This window comes from Penicillium crustosum (genome assembly GCF_028827405.1).
Source record: "Penicillium crustosum strain IBT 35664 chromosome Unknown utg000001l_segment0_segment0, whole genome shotgun sequence".
NCBI classification, from domain to species: Eukaryota; Fungi; Ascomycota; class Eurotiomycetes; order Eurotiales; family Aspergillaceae; genus Penicillium; species Penicillium crustosum.
In genome coordinates, this window is record NW_026623122.1 from 5474177 (window position 1) to 5497751 (window position 23575).

The 23575-nt window shown below is 49.6% G+C and overlaps 13 protein-coding genes across 13 annotated transcripts; 8 read left to right on the plus strand and 5 right to left on the minus strand.

Moving 5' to 3' along the window:
* Window positions 1-461: 461 nt before the first annotated feature.
* On the plus strand, window positions 462-1363 carry N7487_002052 (enoyl-CoA hydratase/isomerase family protein; the record flags this gene model as incomplete). The annotated part of the gene is made up of 2 exons (XM_056869799.1): window positions 462-574; window positions 628-1363. 2 exons carry the CDS (start codon window positions 462-464, stop codon window positions 1361-1363), a joined length of 849 nt encoding a protein of 282 aa, XP_056734583.1.
* Window positions 1364-1830: 467 nt separating this feature from the next.
* Window positions 1831-2635, plus strand: N7487_002053 (rhamnogalacturonan acetylesterase RgaE; the record flags this gene model as incomplete). The annotated part of the gene is made up of 2 exons (XM_056869800.1): window positions 1831-1942; window positions 1995-2635. The coding sequence occupies 2 exons, from the start codon at window positions 1831-1833 to the stop codon at window positions 2633-2635; spliced, it is 753 nt and encodes a 250-aa protein (XP_056734584.1).
* Window positions 2636-3254: 619 nt separating this feature from the next.
* N7487_002054 (uncharacterized protein) lies at window positions 3255-3545 on the plus strand (the record flags this gene model as incomplete). Its single annotated transcript, XM_056869801.1, has 1 exon — window positions 3255-3545. One exon carries the CDS (start codon window positions 3255-3257, stop codon window positions 3543-3545), a length of 291 nt encoding a protein of 96 aa, XP_056734585.1.
* Window positions 3546-3939: 394 nt separating this feature from the next.
* On the minus strand, window positions 3940-6399 carry N7487_002055 (isochorismatase family protein family; the record flags this gene model as incomplete). Its single annotated transcript, XM_056869802.1, has 1 exon — window positions 3940-6399. The coding sequence occupies one exon, from the start codon at window positions 6397-6399 to the stop codon at window positions 3940-3942; it is 2460 nt and encodes an 819-aa protein (XP_056734586.1).
* Window positions 6400-7008: 609 nt separating this feature from the next.
* Window positions 7009-8205, plus strand: N7487_002056 (Ketol-acid reductoisomerase; the record flags this gene model as incomplete). The annotated part of the gene is made up of 1 exon (XM_056869803.1): window positions 7009-8205. The coding sequence occupies one exon, from the start codon at window positions 7009-7011 to the stop codon at window positions 8203-8205; it is 1197 nt and encodes a 398-aa protein (XP_056734587.1).
* Window positions 8206-8490: 285 nt separating this feature from the next.
* On the plus strand, window positions 8491-9656 carry N7487_002057 (threonine/serine dehydratase; the record flags this gene model as incomplete). Its single annotated transcript, XM_056869804.1, has 2 exons — window positions 8491-8824; window positions 8887-9656. The coding sequence occupies 2 exons, from the start codon at window positions 8491-8493 to the stop codon at window positions 9654-9656; spliced, it is 1104 nt and encodes a 367-aa protein (XP_056734588.1).
* A 45-nt stretch (window positions 9657-9701) lies between these two features.
* On the minus strand, window positions 9702-11072 carry N7487_002058 (putative Rad51 family DNA repair protein; the record flags this gene model as incomplete). The annotated part of the gene is made up of 2 exons (XM_056869805.1): window positions 9702-10961; window positions 11013-11072. 2 exons carry the CDS (start codon window positions 11070-11072, stop codon window positions 9702-9704), a joined length of 1320 nt encoding a protein of 439 aa, XP_056734589.1.
* A 260-nt stretch (window positions 11073-11332) lies between these two features.
* On the plus strand, window positions 11333-11699 carry N7487_002059 (uncharacterized protein; the record flags this gene model as incomplete). Its single annotated transcript, XM_056869806.1, has 2 exons — window positions 11333-11550; window positions 11603-11699. The coding sequence occupies 2 exons, from the start codon at window positions 11333-11335 to the stop codon at window positions 11697-11699; spliced, it is 315 nt and encodes a 104-aa protein (XP_056734590.1).
* Window positions 11700-11919: 220 nt separating this feature from the next.
* N7487_002060 (TBP-associated factor 8 family protein) lies at window positions 11920-13321 on the minus strand (the record flags this gene model as incomplete). The annotated part of the gene is made up of 3 exons (XM_056869807.1): window positions 11920-12668; window positions 12734-13212; window positions 13272-13321. 3 exons carry the CDS (start codon window positions 13319-13321, stop codon window positions 11920-11922), a joined length of 1278 nt encoding a protein of 425 aa, XP_056734591.1.
* Window positions 13322-13488: 167 nt separating this feature from the next.
* Window positions 13489-14368, plus strand: N7487_002061 (cytochrome c oxidase subunit VIIa). Its single transcript, XM_056869808.1, has 4 exons — window positions 13489-13651; window positions 13753-13795; window positions 13952-13987; window positions 14065-14368. The coding sequence occupies exons 1-4, from the start codon at window positions 13622-13624 to the stop codon at window positions 14142-14144; spliced, it is 189 nt and encodes a 62-aa protein (XP_056734592.1). The 5' UTR covers window positions 13489-13621; the 3' UTR covers window positions 14145-14368.
* Window positions 14369-14691: 323 nt separating this feature from the next.
* Window positions 14692-15448, minus strand: N7487_002062 (NEDD8-conjugating protein UBC12; the record flags this gene model as incomplete). The annotated part of the gene is made up of 4 exons (XM_056869809.1): window positions 14692-14844; window positions 14903-15192; window positions 15281-15371; window positions 15428-15448. The coding sequence occupies 4 exons, from the start codon at window positions 15446-15448 to the stop codon at window positions 14692-14694; spliced, it is 555 nt and encodes a 184-aa protein (XP_056734593.1).
* A 627-nt stretch (window positions 15449-16075) lies between these two features.
* Window positions 16076-19072, minus strand: chsG (chitin synthase class III; the record flags this gene model as incomplete). The annotated part of the gene is made up of 5 exons (XM_056869810.1): window positions 16076-16213; window positions 16274-17953; window positions 18013-18374; window positions 18440-18926; window positions 18995-19072. The coding sequence occupies 5 exons, from the start codon at window positions 19070-19072 to the stop codon at window positions 16076-16078; spliced, it is 2745 nt and encodes a 914-aa protein (XP_056734594.1).
* Window positions 19073-21499: 2427 nt separating this feature from the next.
* Window positions 21500-22687, plus strand: N7487_002064 (uncharacterized protein; the record flags this gene model as incomplete). The annotated part of the gene is made up of 1 exon (XM_056869811.1): window positions 21500-22687. The coding sequence occupies one exon, from the start codon at window positions 21500-21502 to the stop codon at window positions 22685-22687; it is 1188 nt and encodes a 395-aa protein (XP_056734595.1).
* Between the last annotated feature and the right edge of the window lie 888 nt (window positions 22688-23575).

Consider the following 23575-nt stretch of genomic DNA (forward strand, 5'->3'; position numbering starts at 1 on the left):
TTTCCTTCACGTCGACACAAGGAGGTACTATTCTTTTACCAATGGTATTGGATGGAATTTGAAATTCTTCCCTGCATCTGTGTTTTATTATATTTTATTTTTGTTTTTATTTATGCCATAATGTTTTCCTAATTCTTTTGGATATATGTCATACATGTATATCCATGATCCGGGGCCTCGGCACATGCAAATCCTAAGTTGATAGGCAAAATACATTGTTGAGTAATCTTTATTGGAAAATAGAGTTAGGTCTAGGATTGCATTTAAAGAAATAAATAAATAGTCATAGTCATGTAGTATTTAAGGCATCCAAGATATTTCAAGGCATTCAAAGTTGATATTCGGTTGTTGCTCACGTTTTGCTCCAGTGCCGAGGTCCCCCGCTGGTCCTCTTATACTCCCAACTCCCATCCCTTCTTTCTCTCTCAATCTCCAAAAAACATTAATTTTTCTCTCTAAATATGGCTGACAACTACTCTTTCGAATATTTTACCATCCAACTTCCCACCGACCATCAATATGTGGCCCATGTGGAAATCAATCGCCCGGAAAGGTTGAACGCCTTCATCGAAGTGTGAGCACTAACCCAGACTTTGACCTTAATATTATCTAATAAATCAAATATAGTATGTGGGAAAACATGGCCAAGATCTTCAACAAGCTATCCGCGGATCCTCGCGTTCGCGCGATCGTCCTCAGCGGCGCTGGAGAGAAGGCATTCACCACGGGGCTGGATGTTAAGGCGGCCGCAGAGGGCGGCCCTCTATCGTCAAACCCCACCGCCGACCCAGCTCGAAAGGCGGTCGCTCTTCGTCGGCATATCACCGCCTTCCAGGACTGTATCACTGCAGTAGAGCGTTGCGAAAAGCCCGTTATAGTTGCTCTTCATGGATTCTCATTGGGACTTGGCATTGACCTATCAACGGCGACGGACGTGCGTCTCTGTTCCCGTGATACCCGTTTTGCAGTCAAAGAAGTCGATATCGGCATCGCAGCAGATATTGGCACCCTCAGTCGACTGCCCAAGGTGGTCGGAAATTACGGGTGGGTCAAGGAGGTAGCTCTGACAGCTCGCGAGTTCGGTGCTGAGGAGGCGCTGCGTGTGGGTTTCGTCAATGCGGTATATGATAACCGAGAAGCCACTATTGCAGCCGCGTTTAAGCTCGCCTCCTTGATCGCCAGCAAGAGCCCCGTGGCCGTGCAAGGCACCAAGGAGATCTTGAACTTCTCGCGTGACCACTCTGTGCAAGAGGGACTGCGCTATACGAGTATATGGAATAGCGCTGCTTTGCAGACTCAAGATGTCTCGGCAGCTCTCCTGTCTGGGTTGCAAAAGCGTACTCCAACATTCGAGAAGTTGTGAGGGCAAAATCCACCAATTCCCACTGTATATAAAACATCTACGGGGTAGTCCACTAATAGAAACTTCTGTGACATGCCAAGGAATGTCATCATTCATCATATCTGACCGTGCTCATGGCTATATCGGAGTACGTCCGTACATACAAGCTGTTTTAGGATAAATTCCCGGTTTACCAAGCTTATTATTTCCAGCCCGTGTCCTATTAATAAGTTTCCATGAATCAGAAGCAACGATCAACGGGTCCCCGCATTTCTCTGCATGTTTCATTGTTTTTTTCTCCGAAACGACAATGAAACTCGACAATGGCCCTGTATACCCCGCTGAGAACGCCAACTCTTTTTCCACGTATCCAAGCTACTATTTAGCATGGCCTGAAAATATATATAAGTTCGAATAAAATGCTAATTCTCTGAAGAACATTTACAAAAAGCCTTCTCACTAAGAACTTGCTCTATACCCATCTCGCCATGAAATCTGCTATTCTTCTCTCCGCGCTCATCCCTAGTGCGCTGGGCACAACCATCTACCTTGCTGGTGACTCGACTATGGCAAAGGGTGGGACTGGATCTAGCACCGCGGGTATGTGTATTCTCTTTCAGCCTCCAGGATAGCATCATGCTAATACTCCCAGGTTGGGGTGAATATGTTACGCCCTATACCTCACTCACCGTGTCCAACCAAGCTGTCGCCGGCCGTAGCGCACGGTCATACACGCGTGAGGGGCGGTTCAATGCCATTGGAGAAGTGGTTCAATCAGGAGATTGGGTGATCATCGAGTTCGGGCACAATGACGGTGGCTCTTTGACGCCTACCGATAATGGGCGTAGCGATTGCTCTGGCACAGGCAGCGAGACCTGTAGCACAACCTACAATGGGGTCGCCGAGACGGTGTTGACGTTCCCGGCATATATAGAGAATGCCGCCAAGGCGTTCAAGGACAAGGGCGCGAATGTGATCATCTCCAGTCAAACACCCAACAACCCCTGGGAAACTGGAACCTTCACTTATAGCCCGTCGCGGTTTGTGGGCTACGCCGAGTTGGCTGCTGCTGCTGTCGGCGTGTCCTATGTTGATCACGGGGCTTATGTGGCAGATCAATTCCAGACGCTTGGTCTGACTACCGTCGATGCGTACTTCCCCTTGGATCACACGCACACTAGTCCTGCTGGTGCATCGGTAGTGGCTCAGGCCTTTTTCAAGGCTGTGGTTTGTGGGGATGTTGCGCTGAAGAATTCTCTGAGCACCACCTCTTTCCCTGGTTCGTGTCTCTAAACGGACAGATGCACGGGGCCTATACAATCTAAGCTTGTTTTGTGACCATATTGTGTTGTCTATAGAGCGAGATAGCAGATTGGGTATGTCAACGTCTGAATCCAAGTGCTATTTAAATAATTTGCTATACCAAGCGCTTGTTAGTGGACATCTTGTATCGTTGTCGTACATTCACCTTACAGTCACGCCTTTACATCATCTTAGGCTAAATGAATCAGATTATACGTTGCACTAAGGAGCAGCCTCTTTTAGAAGCAGTATCTCCTAGAGACCCCTCTGTTCCTTATTTCACTACGCAGGAAATATCACCTAGGCACCTTCCTCATCTGACCTCTCTTCCCCTTATTTTTTCTCTCCCCTTATAAGGTTCTTTCACTCTTCTCTGACTCTTCTCTTCTTTCATTCTTCTTATTCTCTTCATCCAATCACCTGCTCTCTCTCTTCATCATCAACGAGCACGAGAACCATTGCAACCGCTACTATCTCTTACCTAGGCAGCAACTGGCACCATGTGCCAATCATTCTCAAGTTTCATCCAATTGATAAGGAAAGGATGACACATTACTGAAAATCTTAACTATCCGAAACTTACTAAGGCCATATAGTTTCGGACGCCGGAATGTCTGCACTTTCTATCCTCATGGATTCCCTTTCGGAGAACTTTACGTTAACCTCAACGACAAGACATTTAGAAATGTCTGATGACGCAGACTCCGCGGAATTTGAGCACTCAGACGCCCAGTGCTTCGACGCGCTGCCCGACGACACAGTCGAAGCCATCGGATCAACGGAGAGTGCTATCCGGAAGATTATCAAAGAACACAAAGAAACGATCGACGTGGTGAAATATATATGTTTCACAAACGTCCTACCAGCCATTGCGGACAAGTTTTCTTTACGCAGTAGTTAGTCGGCAGAGCACTAAGGCATCTCGCGAGAAAAACAAACCCAACACACCGATTACCCTCACGCCACCAGTACCTTTGACCATTGGGATTGAAGAATTGTGTTGTCGTCAACCAGTCCCGCCTGAACACAACATTGAACTATCACCTGATCGGTTGGGACGGTTCTCAAAACACATGTGGGGGGGGAGCAAGAATTCTACCTTATTATTACCTCTGTACCTCTCCGGGGGTACAACTATATCCAAAAGCAATTGTAAACTGGGCTTCAACCACTCTGGCTCATGGCCAGATAAATTCGTAAGGTTTCGTAATATGTTCATAACTAAGACACAAGCAAATACAAAGGCTGTCGTTGAAAGAGCTTTCTTGTGAACATAAATCACCGTCAGTCCGATTTCATTCCTCCAGAATAGATCGAACGATGCCCCGGTTCTCGACTCGGTGATAGTATTGATTCACGCTCGCGAACCGAGCATCAAATGCACCTTGGTTCTGTACAATATCCTGTAGAACTGGCCATAGAGAGCAATCGTCGATGGTGAACACGGAGCCTCCCAGGTAATGTTGGCCCTGTAAAGTACGCTCCCAATCCTCAATCCCATATTCAAACAGGCTGGCTGAATTGGTGGCACGGTGCTGACGCCAGTGTGCCAGAAACTGGTCAATCGTTGGCAAGAAATTGCCCCCACGTAACGAATCTCCACCTGGCCGTGAGATATCAGCAGGCCGGTTGGCCATATGCGCTAGTATAACAGAGTCTCCCGCGATTGTGGATCCATCGGGCGCTTCATAAATGGGCAGTGTAGTTGGGTCACTATCTCTAGCTTCCAGTTGCTCACGGTTGGTGATCAATCGATATCGGACGCCGCTTTCCCCTAGACAGAGACGCACACGTAAATTGGCCACAATATCACAGCCGAGAACTAGTTGCCCTTTTGATGTAGTCACAAAGTTGACCACGTCAAATCCTCCTCCGTACACGGCGTCCCAATTGAATTCGGTGGCACGATTTTCCTGGCCAAACGCACCAATGAGGCGTACTGTTTCGGTAGGATCCCCATGAACCACGGCGCGAGCCTGCTCCAATGTCTTACTGACAGCCCCCTGTCCCCATATTTTGTTGGCTACAGGGTCGATGAAAGTGCCAATATGACGGAAAGTAAGGGAAATTCGCTGACCACCGAAGGCTTGCTCCTCGGTAGATTTGGTTGCATTAGGCCGTTTGTCGGCCCGGATGCCATGAAGCCATCGCATGTTCGTCTTTGGACCGAGCACAAAAAGTGACTTGTGAGGGAGAGGCACGCGCTGGGTTGTGCGGCATGATTCAGTGCCTTCCTCAGGCTCCGATGCTGAGGCCTTCGTACGGAGGACCATCACGCGCTCGGCGCCTAGACTGACATTGCAAATGGAAGACCCTCGCACAATATCCAGTGTCTTATCTGAGTGCTCTGATATGCGATCCTGCCCATCACGATAAAGCTGAATAAGTACATGATTCAAGGGGTGGCCTAGTATTTGCTCAACCGTCATACGCACTTCATCAACCGCGGGGGTAAATGGTTCGAAGGGTGGAGACTCGTCTGCTGGATGACGATATATAGGTATGGCTCCATCGGGTCGAGGTTGGCCCTGGACTGCAACCAATCGGGGAACCTGGCCCGACAGATGGTACATTTTTTGCCAATCTACCTCCGCCTGTATACGATGAAAGGAGTCTTCGGCCAAGTTGACATTGTTCACGAGGCGCGAGTCGCCCTCCCCGATGTTGGTTTGGGATGTATTTGGCATTTCCGCGGGTTGCAAAGGTGTTATTCCTTCGCCGTGGTCGGCGCGAGGTTCAGTTGAAGATTCTTTTGGAGTGTCTCGGCGCTTCGGACGACGTACGCGCACGCGTACTTTCTTTTGGTCCTCCGCTGGACCCCGCGCCTGTGCAGCAGTAGTGCGTTGTGCGCGAGAAATACTAAGGAGATCCGAAAGGCTGGGATCTTCTGGCTCACGCGAGTCGTCTGTGGGGGAGGTGTCCGTGGCATTCCAAAATTCCAGACCATCCATGACGCTCTCGATGCCAGCCGTAGCTGCTGACCTCTTAGACTGCGGCGCGCCTTGGCGAGCAATCGCCTCAGTTTCATCCCAATCTAGCTCCTGAATGAGCTCCTGAGAGGTGATACCAGTCGCTCCCAGAATATCTGCCATACGTCGCATTGCTTCTTGATGTCGCTGAAAATCGCGGAACCCCAGGCAATCCTCCACTAGAGTGACTGCGAACCCATTGCGGACAGCATCCAAAGCCGTCGCAAACACAGAGACATTGGACAACGAGCCACAAAGATACAACTCGGTCACAAAGCGTGTCCTAAAAGATAGCACCAGGCCGGGGGACTCCAGGGCAGAGTATCGTGTTTTGTCCACTACGGTGTCAAGCTGGGTATTGATGGCGGCTAGAATCGGCGCGGGGAACTGATATCCGGGGGTATGCGGGTCACAGCATATCGAGGAGTCGGCGGAGAGAAAGGCTTCACGGTCAACCGGTTCTGGTGAATTATGCTCCGACCCAACTTCAATTATATCCGAGGTGGGCATTTCCTTTCTGCGCGGTGGTTCTCTGTCCAGCACAATGCGATCACCAAAGTTCCAATCAACAATGGCTTGAGGGGAATCATATTGTGAGCGCACCCAAACTACATCGCCAACTCGACGGAAAGCAGATGCTAGCTGGGGGAGGGTTTCGAGGATATCTGATGTATTGGGAATATGTAAAGCCCCAGATGGACGGACAAAGTCATTTTGAAAGTCAAGTAGTAACAAGGCCTTCCGGGTCTGGATGGTGGGTAAAGCCCCAAATGAGAAGACACTCATCCTATAGACATGGTACAATCAAAGACTAGACACAAGAGAATAATTGGACCGACCAAACAACCTCAGTGGATATGAAGAGGTGGGGGGCGGAGAGACATTGTAGAAGGCCTGAGGCAGAAATGGTACTTTTTTGGGGGGAAGGTACGACTCAAAAAAGAAAAAAAGAAGTTGAGGCAGGTACGAATGTCATCACGTGTTTCGAATATATAACAAAAAAAGAAAGAGTCTGGACCTTCTACGGAGTACTTCACTTTTTGATACATTCTGATATCCCGGAGATTGTTCCAACTCCGGGGAAAAAGCATACTTATCCAATAAAAGATTTTGAGTCATAAAAAATAATATGACCTCGGGGCCTCTACGGAGTACCAAGTATGCTTGTCGCACTGGGAAACGCAATTCATGACATAATAAATGATCATCCTCCAATCAATACACCGGCCGGTGTCGGTGTGGAGTCTCCGGGGAGCAAGGTCTGCTCTCCGAGAATTGCTAGGGTGACTCGAATCGCCCAGCCATATTCGCCCATTATTTAAATTCCCAAGCTTCCCCAGTCCAACTTCTTCTTTCTCCTTCACTCTCCACTCTCCTCTCTTCCATATCTTCACAATGGCTTCTCGTGGTCTTCCCCGTGCCCTCCGCCTTGCCCGCGCGGCCGCTCCTCGCTCGGTTATTACCGCAGCTCTCCCTCGCCCTGCCATCGCTGCCGCTGCCGCCCTTCCCCGTGTCTCCTCGGTCGTCACCCCCGTCCGTGGTATCAAGACCATTGACTTCGCCGGTGTCAAGGAGGATGTCTACGAGCGTGCCGATTGGCCCCGTGAGAAGCTCCAGGAGTACTTCAAGGACGACACTCTTGCTCTCATCGGTTACGGCTCCCAGGGTCACGGCCAGGGTCTGAACCTCCGTGACCAGGGTCTCAACGTTATCGTCGGTGTCCGCAAGGATGGTGCCTCATGGAAGGAGGCCATCCAGGACGGCTGGGTCCCCGGCAAGAACCTGTTCGATGTCACCACCGCCATCCAGAAGGGTACCATTGTCATGAACCTTCTCTCCGATGCCGCCCAGTCCGAGACCTGGCCCACCATCAAGCCCCTCCTCACCAAGGGCAAGACCCTCTACTTCTCCCACGGTTTCTCCCCCGTCTTCAAGGACCTCACCAAGGTCGATGTCCCCAAGGACATTGATGTCATCCTCGTTGCCCCCAAGGGTTCCGGCCGTACCGTCCGCACTCTCTTCCGTGAGGGCCGTGGTATCAACTCCTCCATTGCCGTCTTCCAGGACGTCACCGGTCAGGCCAAGGAGCGCGCCATCGCCATGGGTGTCGCCGTCGGTTCCGGCTACCTCTACGAGACCACCTTTGAGAAGGAGGTCTACTCTGACCTCTACGGTGAGCGTGGCTGCCTCATGGGCGGTATCCACGGTATGTTCCTCGCCCAGTACGAGGTTCTCCGTGAGCGCGGTCACAGCCCCTCCGAGGCCTTCAACGAGACCGTTGAGGAGGCCACCCAGTCCCTGTACCCCCTGATCGGTGGTAACGGTATGGACTGGATGTACGCTGCCTGCTCCACCACTGCCCGTCGCGGTGCCATTGACTGGTCCAGCCGCTTCAAGGACACCCTGAAGCCCGTCTTCAACGACCTCTACGACAGCGTCCACAACGGCACTGAGACCAAGCGCTCCCTCGACTACAACTCGCAGCCCGATTACCGCGAGAAGTACGAGAAGGAGATGCAGGAGATCCGCGATCTCGAGATCTGGCGCGCCGGAAAGGCCGTCCGCTCTCTCCGCCCCGAGAACCAGAAATAAATAATACCTTGATACCCGTGGGGGTTCAAAAAATGATGATGTACTATGAACTGTTCTTTTTGGGTTTCAGGTCGAAAATATTATTTTGAGGCTTTAATGGCCATTTCCCCAGTTACTTTATTTTATTCTTTATTCAATTTTTCCTCTTGTAGATTATGCATTGCAGCTTGCACCTGCAGCTAGTAGCCCCGCGCCGAACCTCGGAGAATAGTCCGGGGTAAGATAAGAGTCATCCTTGTTATTTCTCTGCTCTCCCTTCTTCGCCCTCTTCTACAATCCACAAATATGACTTCACCCGCTGTTGCAGCCCAATCGCTTACTCCAGCCGCAATTCAAGCGGCATACGGTCTCATCCAACCCCATGTGCACCGTACGCCGCTGCTGACATGTAAAACACTTGATACCATCGCTTCAACACCGCAATCCGTCGAAGCCTTGGTTGGAACGCCGTTTGAAGGTCAAACTCCCGCTCGCCCACAATTTCGATTCTTCTTCAAATGCGAGAACTTTCAGCGAATCGGCGCCTTCAAAGCGCGGGGTGCATTCCACGCATTGCTGCGATTGTTGGAGGAGCGCGGGGAGGAAGTCAAACAGCGCGGGGTGATCACACATAGCTCTGGTATTCACTGATCTTCTGCTGCCCGAGGCAAAATTATACATACTGACTCCTCTTGATTTCAGGAAACCATGCACAAGCCCTCGCCCTCGCCGCCTCGACCCTGGGAATTCCCGCTTATATTGTGATGCCCCGCATCAGCACGCCATCGAAGATTGCGGGTACACAGTCTCATGGCGCGGAGGTCATCTTCAGCGGCTCGACAAGTGTAGAACGTGAGGCTGTGGTGGCAGAGATACAGGCGAAGACAAACGCCATTCTCGTGCCACCATATGATGACTTCAATGTCATTTGTGGGCAGGGTACAACGGGGTTGGAGCTGGAGGCACAGCATGCCGAACAAGCTGGGTCCCGAACCCTGGATGCGGTCATCACTCCAATTGGTGGAGGTGGACTCAACTCCGGCGTGGCGACGTGGTTCTCGGATAAGCAGACACGGGTGTTTGGTGCCGAGCCCAGTTTTGAAGGTGCAGACGATTGTCGACGCGGACTGCAGGCTGGAAAGCGAGTGGAAGCCGTTGGCACCCTCACTATTGCAGACGGGCTACGCACTCCCGTGGGATTACTAAATTGGGAAGTCATCTCCAATGAGAAGAAGGTAGAAGGGGTATTCGCTGTTACCGAAGAGCAGATCAAGTCAGCCATGCGGTTGGTTATAGAGCGCATGAAGGTTGTTGTTGAGCCGAGTGCGGTGGTTGGACTAGCTGTATGTCTCTTTGATGAAAACTTCAGGCGACGAGTCGAACAAGAGGGTGGCAAGGATGGATGGGATGTTGGCATTGTGTTCAGTGGCGGCAACACAACCGTCGAGGCAATTGCCAAGCTGTTTACATGAACATAGGATATTGAATAGATGAATATACACCGTGAATATAAATGTTCAATGATCCGGATCAGTCATCTCAACCCCAGAGCCACGCATGTAAAATGAAAAGCTCCCACCGTTGGTCGCCTCGATTGCTTCCACTATGCGACGAGGCCATTCATCGCGCCCCCACGGATTGACCCATGCCGATATCTTCCCTTGCTGAACCACGCTCTGCCGTGAAGGGGCATCTTTCACGGCTGCATGAGCGGCCATACTTGGAGGGAATGGGCGAACAGAGGACCGGTGGACAATTAGACGCAATGTTGGAAAAGTACCCCAGGGTGCAGGGAGAGCAGGTCTCAGCGATGGAACACGAGCCTGGAACTGGTCGTAGTGGCCAGGGCCGGAACCTCGACCTCCTGCAACCGTTGCCGTATACACAATTGCACATTGGAATTGACTCTGCAGAGCCTTCAGCTCCGTCACCAGCTCAGCATAAAGGTCAGACAAATGAAACCTCTTCTTTTGCTCGCGCTCAGAATCAATTTCTGCCTGAGGGCGCCCAATTTCTTCGGTCCGCGCGACTTCGTCACGCAGCCGGTCTTGCCAGATGAAGGCGGTCACACTGTCAATGGCGATCATCTGTAAGGGACGTGACGCGGAACGATGTCGTGAGAGATCGAAAAGGTACGAGTCTAGCGTGTGGATTGTGGCCAAAAGAGCGGATGAAGATTGCGGGCGAAAGACATGGACATGCTGTAGTGAAGAGACGAGCAATGATTCAAGATGAGGCCCGAGACTTGGTTCAGATATTCCTCGCTGCTGCTGCACGATACCTCGAGCCACAGTTTTGAGTCTTCCGGCATCGAATCGGCCGTCAGTATCTATGAACACCACAGCTGCCTCCTGGCCACTGACTGGGATATCCCCATATTTTCGTGGTAAGATGGCGAGAGCCGTGAGATAGTATAATAGTTGTGACTTTCCAGAGGCTGACAGGCTGCTTGAAATCTCCACGATAGGAACTTGCTGTTTCTTGCTACCGTCTAGGTCTGAGAACGACACATTGGCAGATGGGTCAATGTCTTGCACTGCGTGTAATTCATCCGGCATATATTCATGACCAGCCAGGAGTTCACTGCGCAGCAGCATTTCTTCATCTTCAATGGTCTGCTGTTCTACAGACTCACTTAGAGATTGAGGTTGTCCATCGTTCGCAGCAAGTGCTTTCGGCGCAAAGACTTCAAGCAAAGTGTCCAGGATGGGCACACCTAATGAATGTGTGTCATGGCTTAAGTGACCAGGATGAAAATGGGCCAATCCAGAGAGTATCTAAACCTTGTCAACTCGATGCGTTTAAGGAAATAGAAAAAGCTGCAATACCTCATCTAGTCCCTCTTGGTGTACATCGGCTAGCGATCTCTCCCCGAGATTGGCTGCCATGGGTAAGCAATGGACTGCGTCATGGATCTGGCATCACTAGATTTTGACCACGTATAAAGTCCAGTGCGTAGATTTGAGCAAAGTGGTAGAAGTGCAAAACGTGTAGACGTGCGAGCGGAAAGTTGAATAGCGCGGCTGACGGAGCTTCCGAACTTCCAACCTTCCCCAACCTTGGAGATTCCAATCATTTTCCTTCGACAGCACAGCAACTCCCAACTCTGACTCAATTAATTATCTTATATTCACAATTGAAAATCACAATGGCTCCTCTCGTCCCCATATTCTCCGCTGATTCCCTCCCCGATCAAGTCAATACCGTTCGTCGCAACTTCCAAGAAAAACGCCGTAAAGGCGAACAAGTCAACCTCAAGGACTGTCCGTTACTCGAAATGACACAATTCTCTTGCAATCCACCACAAAATGGGGTTCCCGAGCCAGGCGTTGTGGTATGCGAGCCGGTGGTGCGGTTGTTCCGACGGTGAGTCTTGGAGCATCGAGTTGAAGTCAAATAGCAAGCTGATCTCTCGTAGCTGTGCCGGCGGGTTAATGGTTGAAACAACATCATGGGAGCCAATTAGGCTGGCAGAGGAAGCAAAACAAAAGCAAACGGCCAATACGAAACAATGAGAGGGACTACTTTGCATTACGAATACGCATTGGGCGGAGTTGGCTATATGGGATTACAATTACTTGCAGGTTTCAAGAATAAAAGTTGCATTCCGAATAATGCTTATGACTGCCATGGGGTATCTCCTCAGGTCATGCTCCTGAACTAAAACACAAGCGCCAGCCCATAATCGTGGGAGAAAAAGAAAAACAACGCCGGTGGGCCTTATGCCTTTGTAAATTATATGTCAATCATGACATCCGCTGGATCGATACTTGCTGGAGGCTTTGGAGTCTTCTCCTCTCCTCGCCGTGCATTCGAGCTTGTCCTGCGCCAGAGATCTCGCTCACAGTTGACAATGGGGCCCAACTCCATATTCCACGAGAGCTTGAGCCGGGATTTGTCGGCATCCGCCGGGCGTCCCGAATCAATATCCATGGCTGAACTGGATTCCTTGCCATGCTTTTTGGATAGTCCCTTGACCGTCTTTTCGAACATGCTTTCCATGCTGTCCGTTCTCCGACCCCAGAGTTTCTTATCGCGGCCAGTCGAGCCCGTCTGGTTGTCGCGGAATGCAGCACTCGCTAATTTGCGCAAAGCTTCTTCGCCATGTCGTCCATCCTCTGCAGCGCGTTCCCTAATCTTGCGCGGGTCGTTGTCTCGTCCAATGAAAACTGCGGTGGCAGAATAGGTGTGTTTGCTAGGGAAGCTGGGGAAGTGTTTGGGGATGTAGGGACGATTTGCGCGGTCGTCTTCGCTGCTCAGAGCCGTGAGAAATGGGAGAGATTTGGATATTTCATTCTCTGGTGGGGGAGATGGCAATAATGTCGGTGTGGGTTTGTCTGAGGGCGCTGATTTGAGATGAGGAAGAAGATCATCGGGATTGAGGTGTAAACGCTTCAGAGCGTGGTCAAAATCTTGCGGGATTGGTTGGACGCGTCGTGCAGATAGCATAGACTGACGAATGAATGTGGAGAGTCGTAGCATGTCTAGAGATTTCAGGCGCAACCCGTTAATTCAAGCTTCAAAATGGATGCAATACCAGGCCACGTACACTCCTCAGTAGCACTGCAGAGACTCGACAGTGCAGCTGGATCGGCCACCTCAAACCCCGAGTCCTTCAGAGTCTGGCCGACTGCACGATTCATCAATTGGTCGAGATGGGTGTCATCTTGCACGACCGGCTCGGAGGTGGATGGGAGAATCACGGGCTCCTGCAAACGATGGTGGTGATGATAGTGGCGCTTTATCCGCTTCGGATTGTTCTGGTCGATAGATGGAGAGGGTCGTTTAATATGGGCGCCCGATGTCGCCATGGCCATTGTATTGGTCTGATCAAGAAGTAGTCGTCCCGACCAGGCAATGAATGTTATCAGGTTGGTCACGTGGTAAGGGCGGTGAGTAGATGAGCAGATGTCATAGACCTTTTGGGGACTCATAGGAGGAAGCAATGTAAATGACTTCAAATGTTGGTTTGGGCTTTTGAGTAGATGAAGTAGGGCCAATATCAGATGAGCAAATACTGCCACCAAGCTAGGATTCGTTCATCTCACATATCCTCCATCTCGAAGGCTTCCTTTAGTTGCCGTTACCCTTTGCTATTGATATTCACATAGATAGTGCCAGTGGACGAAATATCCATTTCTCATTAGGATAAATGATTCAGTATATAAAAAATTACATGAAAATAAATCTGTGGTCGTATTTTGCAGCCCTAGAATAACAAGGGAATGGTGAACATGCCATCATTCGCTCTCATAGCAAGACCGACCAATCCGGCGGCTCGCTTAGTCCGCTCCGAAGCTTCAACTTCACCTCACAAATCAGCCTTCCTTCTTACCCCCTCTCTCCTCTCCCCACCAACGTCCGAGGCAGGTTTCAAGCTGTCCGCAACCCATATTGCTTTTGCTCAAGCATCGATTGACGCAACTTATTCGTCACAATGCCCGCCGCTATTCCCCCCATTACCGGCGTACGTGCCCCTTCCGTTGAAGGCCGGGTTAACCCGAGCGGGTTGACCAGGTCAATTGAGATGCTCGCAATAGTTTACTGACATGGTATATCTGTTTACAGATGCTCCGCCGTGGTCTTGTCCTGGACCTGAGCACCGCTTTCGGTAAGTTGTGATCCGGATCGAGTGGCATGATCAAACGACAATTTGGATATCGCGACCTCTCGGGAGCGACCACATGAAATATAAACACCAAGAGAAATCGCTGGGATGAGATAAACAAAGTGAGACAGTTGCTGATCAGGGTATCTCATCCACTAGGCTTCGGTACTACCTTCGGTTACCTCTGGTGGTACGGTAAGTAGATCATACCCCGGCTGCGCCAACCCCACGCGATTGATGTCTCGAAATCTAATCATATGTTCGTCCCACAGGATACCACCTCCCCCGCGTGCGTGAGCGCGATACCTACTACGCCCGCCTCGAGGCTGAGCGTGCTGCCCAGCGGGGTTAAATCGATCAACCCTGATCACCTCTCGATCGCCTCCTTTCCGCCCGTTCGGCGCCAGTTCTTTTCTTTGTCAAAGCGTTATCTAGAAAGTCGCCCCGTGATGGAAGCACATGTCTCGACATCACCTCCGGGCTTGGTTGGATCGACGGGTGTGTACGAGTGGGTGGTTTGATTTGAGATCGATTGTACATATACGCCTGTGGACAACCAACCGTTTTGATTTTGGACTGTACTCTTTCTGGTCATGGCCGTCGCAGGCCATGCTACGTAGTACCGCTCGAACGCGCAAATCGATATACTTGACCACTACGCCTGAGCCAATCGAATGAGCGAATTGGATCTATTATGTTCAAACGCTAATTACGCCAGATATATGTACGTGGAAACGCCAGCGCACCCCCCATGGGATTGCCGAACCATGTCTCCGCCATGTGTAAAGCCATAGATCATCATCCCGTACCTGCTCATCACCGTAGGGTATGGGGCGAAGTCCGGATACGGGAACCAATGGGGAAAAAAAAAACTGCAAATGTGAAGCCCTAGCTGTCGTTCACCGCAGCACTCGCTCAAATGATATGCCTCGGACGGACCCGCCGGCCATAGAGTTGCGTACGTTCTTCTTGAAGGCATCGCGAGTGGCGCGAAGATCTTCCGCGGCGTCCTTGTTGAGAGGGTCGGACGCATTTGGCTCGAGGAAAAGGAACTGTAGAATAACCAGTTAGCAAAAGTAATGACCAGTCAAAACAAATAGATCAACGGACCTGCATTCCAACAATGACAGCATTCAGATTCAACACAGGCTTCCAGTCCTCTCGTAGAATGTTTAAGCAAACGTTGCCCTCCAGGTCGATATTGGGATGGTAGATCTTCTGCGTGCATTTAACTTTGGGAGGATCATGAGGGAAGTTCTGGTTGACAGCGAAGCTAAAGTTGAAGACACCACCCTTATACATGCCCTCGTCTGGTTCGATGGTCAAGGTGAAGTTGAGGATGTCATCGGGGTTCGGGAAAGACATTTTCATTGTGCTGCCAAGTGTGAGTTCTTGGAGGTCTAGAGAGAGAAAAGGTTAGAAAGTCATATAACAATCCAGTAAGCAACCGGTGAGGGTTATACTGTCCACCACGGGAGAGTTACTCACCTCGTTGCACGCGTAATTGCGCCGCGGTGACCTTCTTCTTCTTCTTGCCTGCAGCGCCTTCAGCATTCTCAGCCTCCTGCTGCTTTTGTTTCTATACAGACTGTTAATCATAGTTCAGTGTTTCCGTAAGACCCAAATAAAGCCTACCATCGACCAGATTTTCAACATTTTGGCTGGGAGTTCACCACCCCACCTGGTGGAACGGACGGCTTTGGGGGGAGCGAAGTAGGTTTATGGCCAGGCAACCACCGTAGGGATGTCGGATAGGAGAAGAGGGACAGAAAGGAGATGCAGAGCTGTAAAGGGCGAGATCAACGGGTGACAACGGTGGCAACGGTAAGAGTGAAGGATAACCTTGTGCTTGCGGGGGTCTCAGATCAGCAATCGCCCTTTATCGCCTCTCCGCCTTCGACTTGACGTACTTGGTCTCGGGAACTCTGTACTTCTCGGGTATACATATACATCTCGTTCTCTACTCAGTATTAAAATCTCGAAGAGAAAAAAAAATAAATTGAATATGAAGTACATCATCATAGCGCTCCGAATGCGATCCCGGTGCATGGCTGGTCCGACAAAAAAAAAAGATCACAGTGACCATCAAGGGGTAAAACCGCGCAAATACCGACTGGCTGGCATTACAAAATCAAAAAGAGAACAGAATTGGGCATCTTTAGGTAGAATACAGATCACGGTATCGGAAAGAAGAAGAAGAAGAAGAAGAAGAAGAAGAAGAGAAAAATGTGTTAGGGGAATGTCATGAAAAAGGGTACACATTTGTCCTCTCCGGAAATCGAACTACCGGCGTGCGAAGCAGCACTTGATACCAGTGCGACCCAGGAACCAACAGCATCCGATGAAACGGAACAATGCCACCGCGGCGTTGGACCACAAAAGGGCCTGGAAGAAACGTGCTGTACGAGTGGTGGCGGTATTCTATGATCATGTTAGCTGGTGGTCTAATAGCAAGGTGGAGAAGAGACGGTGGAAACTCACTGAAAAGCCGAACTTATCGACAGATTCGCTGGTGATGCAGACTGCCAGGATTGCATTACTGAAGATCCAAAAGGTGACAAGTCGGGTACGGAAACTCTTGTAGGAGTCCTCCAGAGTCTTTTCGTCGTGTTCCACGGGGGCAACGAATGGGGTGAGCGCACGCTTCACGGTTGCCTCGAACTGGCTGTCGATATCCGCTTGGGGCTTGTCAATTTCTTCTATCACAGCTTCCTTACTACCCTCGTCCTTTGTAGTCGTAGCTGACGGCAATGCATCGGCCTTATCGGAACCCTTGGTACCCCATGAGACATCATGCCAGTTGCTGAAGGCATAGACGTTCAGAATGTTGATGTAGGATGACTGAACAACCATATAGGCGGGGAAGGAGGTAAACATGTGCCATGGGTCGGCGTACATGAACGAGGCAACGAAGTAAAGGCCGAATGTGGCAGCCAAGGCGATGATAATGATACCAGCACCCGTCGACCCAAAGAAAGAGTCAAGGAAGGCTTTCACGCCTTTGTCTGTAACAAAGTCCATGGGCGCGCCGCTGCTGAATGCGCGAACGACCAGATAGATCGAATCGACCACAATGTAAACCTGAATGATACCAAAGACCACGAACGAGGCGAGGTATGAGAACTTGGAACCCTTAGGTCTGTTACCGAGAGCGAGAATGAACTGCAGCAACAGGAAAGCGAGGTATCCGTACTTCACAATTGTGTTGATAATGGGCGTGGCCGTCTTGCCGAAGGGGAAAGCAGTGTTTCCATTGCTGCTGCTTGGAGTACCGACGAGGTCAATGATGACAGTGGTGGTCAGCCAGTACGAAGCCAGCGAGAACCAGGTGAGCAAAGTGTTGAAAATGTTATACAACATCTGAATGTGGAGGAAGAACATGCGAATGATGTTGTGGCCACTCTTGTACATGCGGCCAAAGTGCATCAGCGAGTAAATTCCTGCTGCGAAAGAACCGTTGAGCCAACGGCGACGCTGGGAGATAAACTCGGCAGCACCTTCGGGCACATCGGTTTCACCCTTAGAGGCTTTGACGTACGACAAGTGCCACTTGGAGCCTGCCTTAGCGACCAGCTCGAAACAGAGAATTCGATCCTCGGCCAAGAACATGTTCTTCTTGAAAATGTTCATACCCTCAATACCCTTCTTTCCAAGCTGCTTAGAAAGCGTGTGATCGCCATGGAAATATTGTTCAAGGGGGCGTCCCATGATTGCACGGAATCGATAGGCCGAGAATGCACCGGGCAAGACACTAACGTAACCGAATGAACTCTCAAGAGGTTTGTCCAAGATGTTACTGATCTTGTACTCGAAGTTCTGGGCAGCCACGAGAGGGTTAATCAAGTTCCGCCATCCCTTACCCAACATAGCGTGGATTTCACCACAGGCACCGCCAAGATCCTTGTCGTTATAGAATGCCTCCCAGAGGTATAACAAGGACTTAGGGCCAGGTTTGGTACCGGCATCGAGAAGGATGCAGACCTCGGGGTTCAAAATGCGACCAAAAGCGTTGAAGAGCCAACGATGCGAATTAATCTTCTTGCTGTTCTTTTGTTTCAAGCAGAACATCATTTGCACTGGTGGTAGTGTGCTTGGGCCATCGTCCGTGGGCCGGATGAGTTGCTGACTTGGCGTGACCGAAAGCTGAGTCGTATACTCGAACTAGAATACTCCGTTAGCGCTCATCTCCTCTGGAACCCCATCTGGCCATCCCAACTTACAATGTGCGCCAAAGTCTCCTTGCCGTCAACATCACGCTTCATGACACCATCCTGGTAGATACCGACAGTCGCAAGAACGTCAAGGGTATCCTTGTCGCAAGGGTCAATACCGTCAAACACCAGCGCCACGACAATCTTCTGCCATGCAGGTCCACCCTTGTTCCAGAACTCGGATTTTTTCAGATTGACAATGTCGCGAATGTTCTGCATTACACCGTGCAAGGTGCGGGCCGTGAGGTTCTTATCCTCGTTGTAGTAGGTAATCGCAATGAGCAGCTCCGTATGACGGTTGTACATTGCGGGTCGTAGGTTGTAACCATTGTGGAGGGTAAATTCGTTCGGATCACAAGTGGCCGCAGTGTCTATGAAGAGGCAAGGCTCATTAGTTTTTCTCTTAGAGCCGTATGTTCGTCTGTTCCACACGTACATCGCATATGGGTGAACTCCTCGCTTCCACCTTCCACATCATTGCGGTATTTGGCTTGGATGGCATTCTGGATAGCACTGGGCACGGGGTAGTCGACACTCAGGACGGAACCCTGCACTAGCTTGACCTTCCTGGTAGCATATCTGCGCAAGCCACCACCGCCACCGCCAGGGGCGCCCCCGGGGGCCTGTCGCTGGCGCCAAGCCTCAGTAGATGAGGTCTCGCTGCGGGCATAGGGCGATGCAACTCGGCCGGGGACTCCAAAGGCTGCCGCAGTAGTTTCCTCCTGGCCAGAGTAGACAGCGCTAGTTTCATATGGGTCATGGTATGAAGGGGCGCTGTCCGCTGCATAGGTCTCTGTCAAGCTGTACCCAGAAGCTCGACGTTGGGGAGAGGCACCGCGCGAGTGGGGGTCGTCAAAGGGAGTCGCAAATGGACCCTGCTGTTGGGACAATAATCCACGGGCTGCATCCTCATCCTCGCGATACTAAGAGCAAAAAAAAAAAACACACGGTCAGCTCTAGGGACTAGTTCACCGCCTCTCCACACACATACCTGTGAAGGTGGCACATCCTGCAGATGATGACTCTCGTCATAGCTCGGTGAGTGCGAGCCAGAGCCGTGGTAGGCCATGGTGTCGCAAAGGTCAAAATTTCAAAAAGGGATGTTTCAAAGCTGACAAGAGAGGGGTATCTGTTCAAGCAGGGCGCATTTATGAACAATTATCGAAGCCGCCGGGGCTAGGGGAAGAAAGTCTTTTTTTTTCTTTCAGAGAATATTGCGAATGTTTTGAATCAAGGGTCAAAGAGAAAAGGAAAAGAGAAGGGGGGCGGGAAAGGGTCAAAAAAAAGGGAGACCGTGAGACTGGAAAGGTCAAAAATAGACTGTCTTCTTTCTACTAGCCCCGTCCTGGTTTAGTTTCCCCTTTATCTTATTGTTTTATTTTATTTTATTATTATTTGGGGGGTTTCTTTTTCATTTTGACTAGTAGTTATTTATATTCTACTCCATACATAGTAGTTTATAACCTATTATTCTATATCATCTATCACGTACATAGTAAATATCATACATACTCCATCCCTACTTGGTAGGTGAAAACAATAGACCGACCTCGGGATGCCCCCGAGACCCTGTCGAAGACCCTGACTGGTTGACATGAGATGCTAGGAATTCCTACCTTTTTTTTCTTTTCTTTTTTCTTTTTGACTTTTGTGATTCGTTCACTTCCATTCTATTATATATATTGCATTTACTTGAATGTTTTGGGTAAGTTCTCCAGTTCCTTCATATGAACCGTACGGAGTACCTAGGTACATATATATGGAGACTGAAACACCCGAACCTAATGCGCTGGCTCCACTGGTGAAACATTCCCAGGTTTGGTGAATAGACCCCTCGTATAAGAGTTCAATTCGGTTGACAACATAGATATACAAGATGAAGGATTCATTCCCACATTCTTAAGAGCACAACAATCCCATTTTAAAAGGCTTAAAACACTTAGGGGGAAGTGGTATGCCGGACCCCACTATTGGTGTTTGAATGCCAATACATTGATGTATAGCAGGTCCTCGTCTAAAATTTCCCATTTGAATTTTCCATTTGCCCCTAAATTCTGCTCTTATCTATATAAATTTTTCTATTTGGTTATTCTATCCTTCTATCTACTCCGTACTCTGTGTGAAGTTGTATACTCCCAGGTCACCTGACCCTAGATAATTTTAGACATTTAGACATTACCTATGGACCCCAAGGGTCTAGCGTATATTTTGCCCCAGTGTCAAGTCCAGTGCCAAGTCCAATGCCAAGTCGGTTAGCCTATTAAATATCTAAATGTATTATTGTTAAACTTGAACTAAGTTTGAAGGCTGTGCTGATGTTCAGCTTCGTATTCATGGTATATAATATTATATGACCCAAAGTGCCAACCTTGGAAGACCCTTCTTTAGAAACCCCGTTAATCCTCAAGGGGGTTTGACAGTAGTTAGTCTATAGACGGTCCCCTTAGGGTACAATATTAACTGTGTTGTATGTTGTATGTTGTATACATCTGGTAAAAAATAGTACGAATACGGTCCTTAATTTCCCTTTCCCCGATTTACCCCATTCCCTAATATAATAATAAGATTTCAGTGGCTTCGAGTGAAGGATGTGAGAGATTAATTAGCCGCTAACCCTATTAATATAAGCGCAAACCAGACAAAATAGGCAAACCAGATAAACTAGACAAACTAGACAAACTTAGACAAAGAAATATGCTAATTTCCCGTAATCTTGGAAGATTGATGATCCGAGAGTCCAGACCGCAGACCACTTGCAGATACAGTAAGATGTCCACTTATTTCCCTCACGTCCAAGTAAGGTGAACATGGGATGAAACAATCTGATAGCATATTTTTGATATTAAAGCCTGTACGATCTCGATTTATATATTTTTTTCCTTTCTTTTTTTTTCGATACTTTATATTCCATCTTCAAATCCGCCAAGGTACTACCCTCCCATATTAAAATATCTCCAGGTACAAAATCAATTGTGTACCTGACTACCCCGTATCTTACCCGTGGAACCTTCACGGGCCCGTGACCAAAGGCCCCAATTAGCCTTCCCCCTCGTCTTCTCTTTTGACTTGTCATACTCTCCATCTTTCTGTCACCCATCTATATCCATTCTCATCCCACATTGATCTCTCGATCGGTTGTGGCTTGTGAGTCGATTTTTTTCTGATACGCGCGTCGGGCCAACGTCGACAAATCAAGCCCCCTATCCCGACAATCTTTGAGATATACAATCTCTGTCAAGTGTCTGGACCATTCCAGAGGCCATGATCATCGCTTAACCTTTACCTTTCGCTCTTTACCTCACACACGACACTCGTTTCCTGCCACGCCTAACGGCTCGGCTTTGATGATCTACTGTTTACGCTCACGACTTGACGCCGATTGAGCACCTCACACTCCTTTTTTTTCCCATCTTTTTTTTTATTTGCACATTCCTTGCCGTTGATCGGCTTTATCGATATCCTCGTCTTTTATCCTCGTCTTTTTTCCCCGCCCGTCATGCTTCTCGAACCCATGGATTCCGCCTTCTCCCCGGCCCACTCCCTCTTCAAGCGCTGCAAGCAGTGTGAAACCACATCTCCCGCTTGTCCCTCGTGTCCCGATGGATCAATATGTTCCATGACTGCCCCAAGTTGTACTGAATGTGCGACCACAAAGTGCGTTTCAACAAGCACCAATCCCTCGGACTCCGGGGGCAGCGACACTGGCGCCATTGCCGGTGGTGTTATCGGTGGTGTGGCTGCCGCCGCCCTCATTGTGTTCTTGGTATGGTGGTTCGTTATCCGAAAGAAGCGCCTGGAGCGCCAGGAGGCGGAGAAGAACGGTTCATTCGCAGCGAATCGCAGTGAACGCCAATCCATCGCCTCTACAGTTCTAACCCGTGCCTCCAATGTCATCCAAATCGCCTACATTCCTGGTGTCACCAACCGCTCCCCGCCACAGACCCCAGCCAGCCTCGTGCCCCCTGTGCCACCGCTTCCCGGTGCGACACCTGATCAGCACTTCTTTATGCCGGGTGACCTGCGTGACTCGTCATGGACAACCACTACCGGCCACCAGAGCATCTCTCCCACTTTGCGCAGCAGTGTGGCCACCACCATATACCGTAACGATGCCATCGTCAGTGCCATACCTGCGCAGCAGATCCAGCGATCTCGTGCAGCCGTGGTGAGCATCCACAACGGAGGAGCCGGGCAAAATGCCCCTGGAGACGACTCACCCGTTGCTGTCACGATTACCCCTGCGGACGCACCTGCGGTGCCGGCCATTACCCCTGCGCAACTCGCTCGGGCGGAGGCTGTCAAGGGCAACAGTTCATGCGTGGCTCGCAGTGTAACTGCCAAACCAGTGATGGTGCGTGGTCCTTCGGTGAAGAACAAGAAACCCAACAACCCACCCGCTGTCGACCGGACCGAAGAGCTGTCTGAGAATAGCAAAAGCAACAACACAAGCCGGGCGGTGTCAACCACGAACAGCGACCAGTTCAATCATAACGTTTCCACATTTGACTCGTCCTCATCGGGCGACGAGACGAATCCATCATCCACATCCAACCTGGAAACCGGCTCCTCGCATAGCCAACCCGACGCACGTCGAGCTTCCGGCTTAAGTGACGGGCGTAACTCCACTCGGACGCCACCCAACCGGGTAGAAAGTCCATTCTCGGATGCGAATGAGGTGAAATGAGCGGGTCTGGGACCAACTGGGCGCAATGGGTTTTTTTTGTCTATTTTTGTGATTTCCAATTCTGTTTTCTATGTATGTATTGAGCCTACTATGGCTTTTTGTACTTTTTTTTGATAAGTTGAACCCTTTCCTCGGGTGCCTTGTACAGCGAGTTTTGGCACACTGAGATGGGGCTGTCGATCCAATCTATTCTCTCGTTGATTATCATTAGAGTATCATGCATGCCTTCATATTCGTATTGCCATAGGAATCCGTTGTATCACACGCTATCTTTGTATCTCTATTATATCTTCCCTAGCAAGTCCACACTATGTAAACATCAACCGAACCAGACTGGCGGTTTACTTGCAGTCTTGTTAGAGTGGTTAGACCATTTGCACTACGCTTTCAAGGTCAGTCCTGTTGCCTCTCGCAGATGAAGGACATTGGCGCGTATGCTGCCTTTGCATGGAAATATTCTCACCAGAATTCCCATTTATATATACATATACATATACATAATATATATGTATATACTTTAAGCCTACTATTATATAAATATATGTACAAAACTTGAATGCTTGTCTTTCGTTTATTTATACGATCTTTTTTTCCAACCTTGTTCATTATATATTTTCACATGAAAGCATCCTTCCGTCATGATTAAGGTGAATCCATTATAATGTTGTCAGGCGCTTTTGCCGTTGGGGAACTTGACACTGTAGATCACGTTCGCCATTCTTAACAAAATGAAGGTACCGGAGTGGTTCACTTATAAGTTGTGTGTTACTGGCAATGGTTGGAGTGTTCTCTTGGACCAAATGGTATTATTGATGGGCACTCAGCCATTAATATGCTACAACTCCATGACAAGTCAACATGTCAAGTTGTTTGCTATCTAGAAACGAT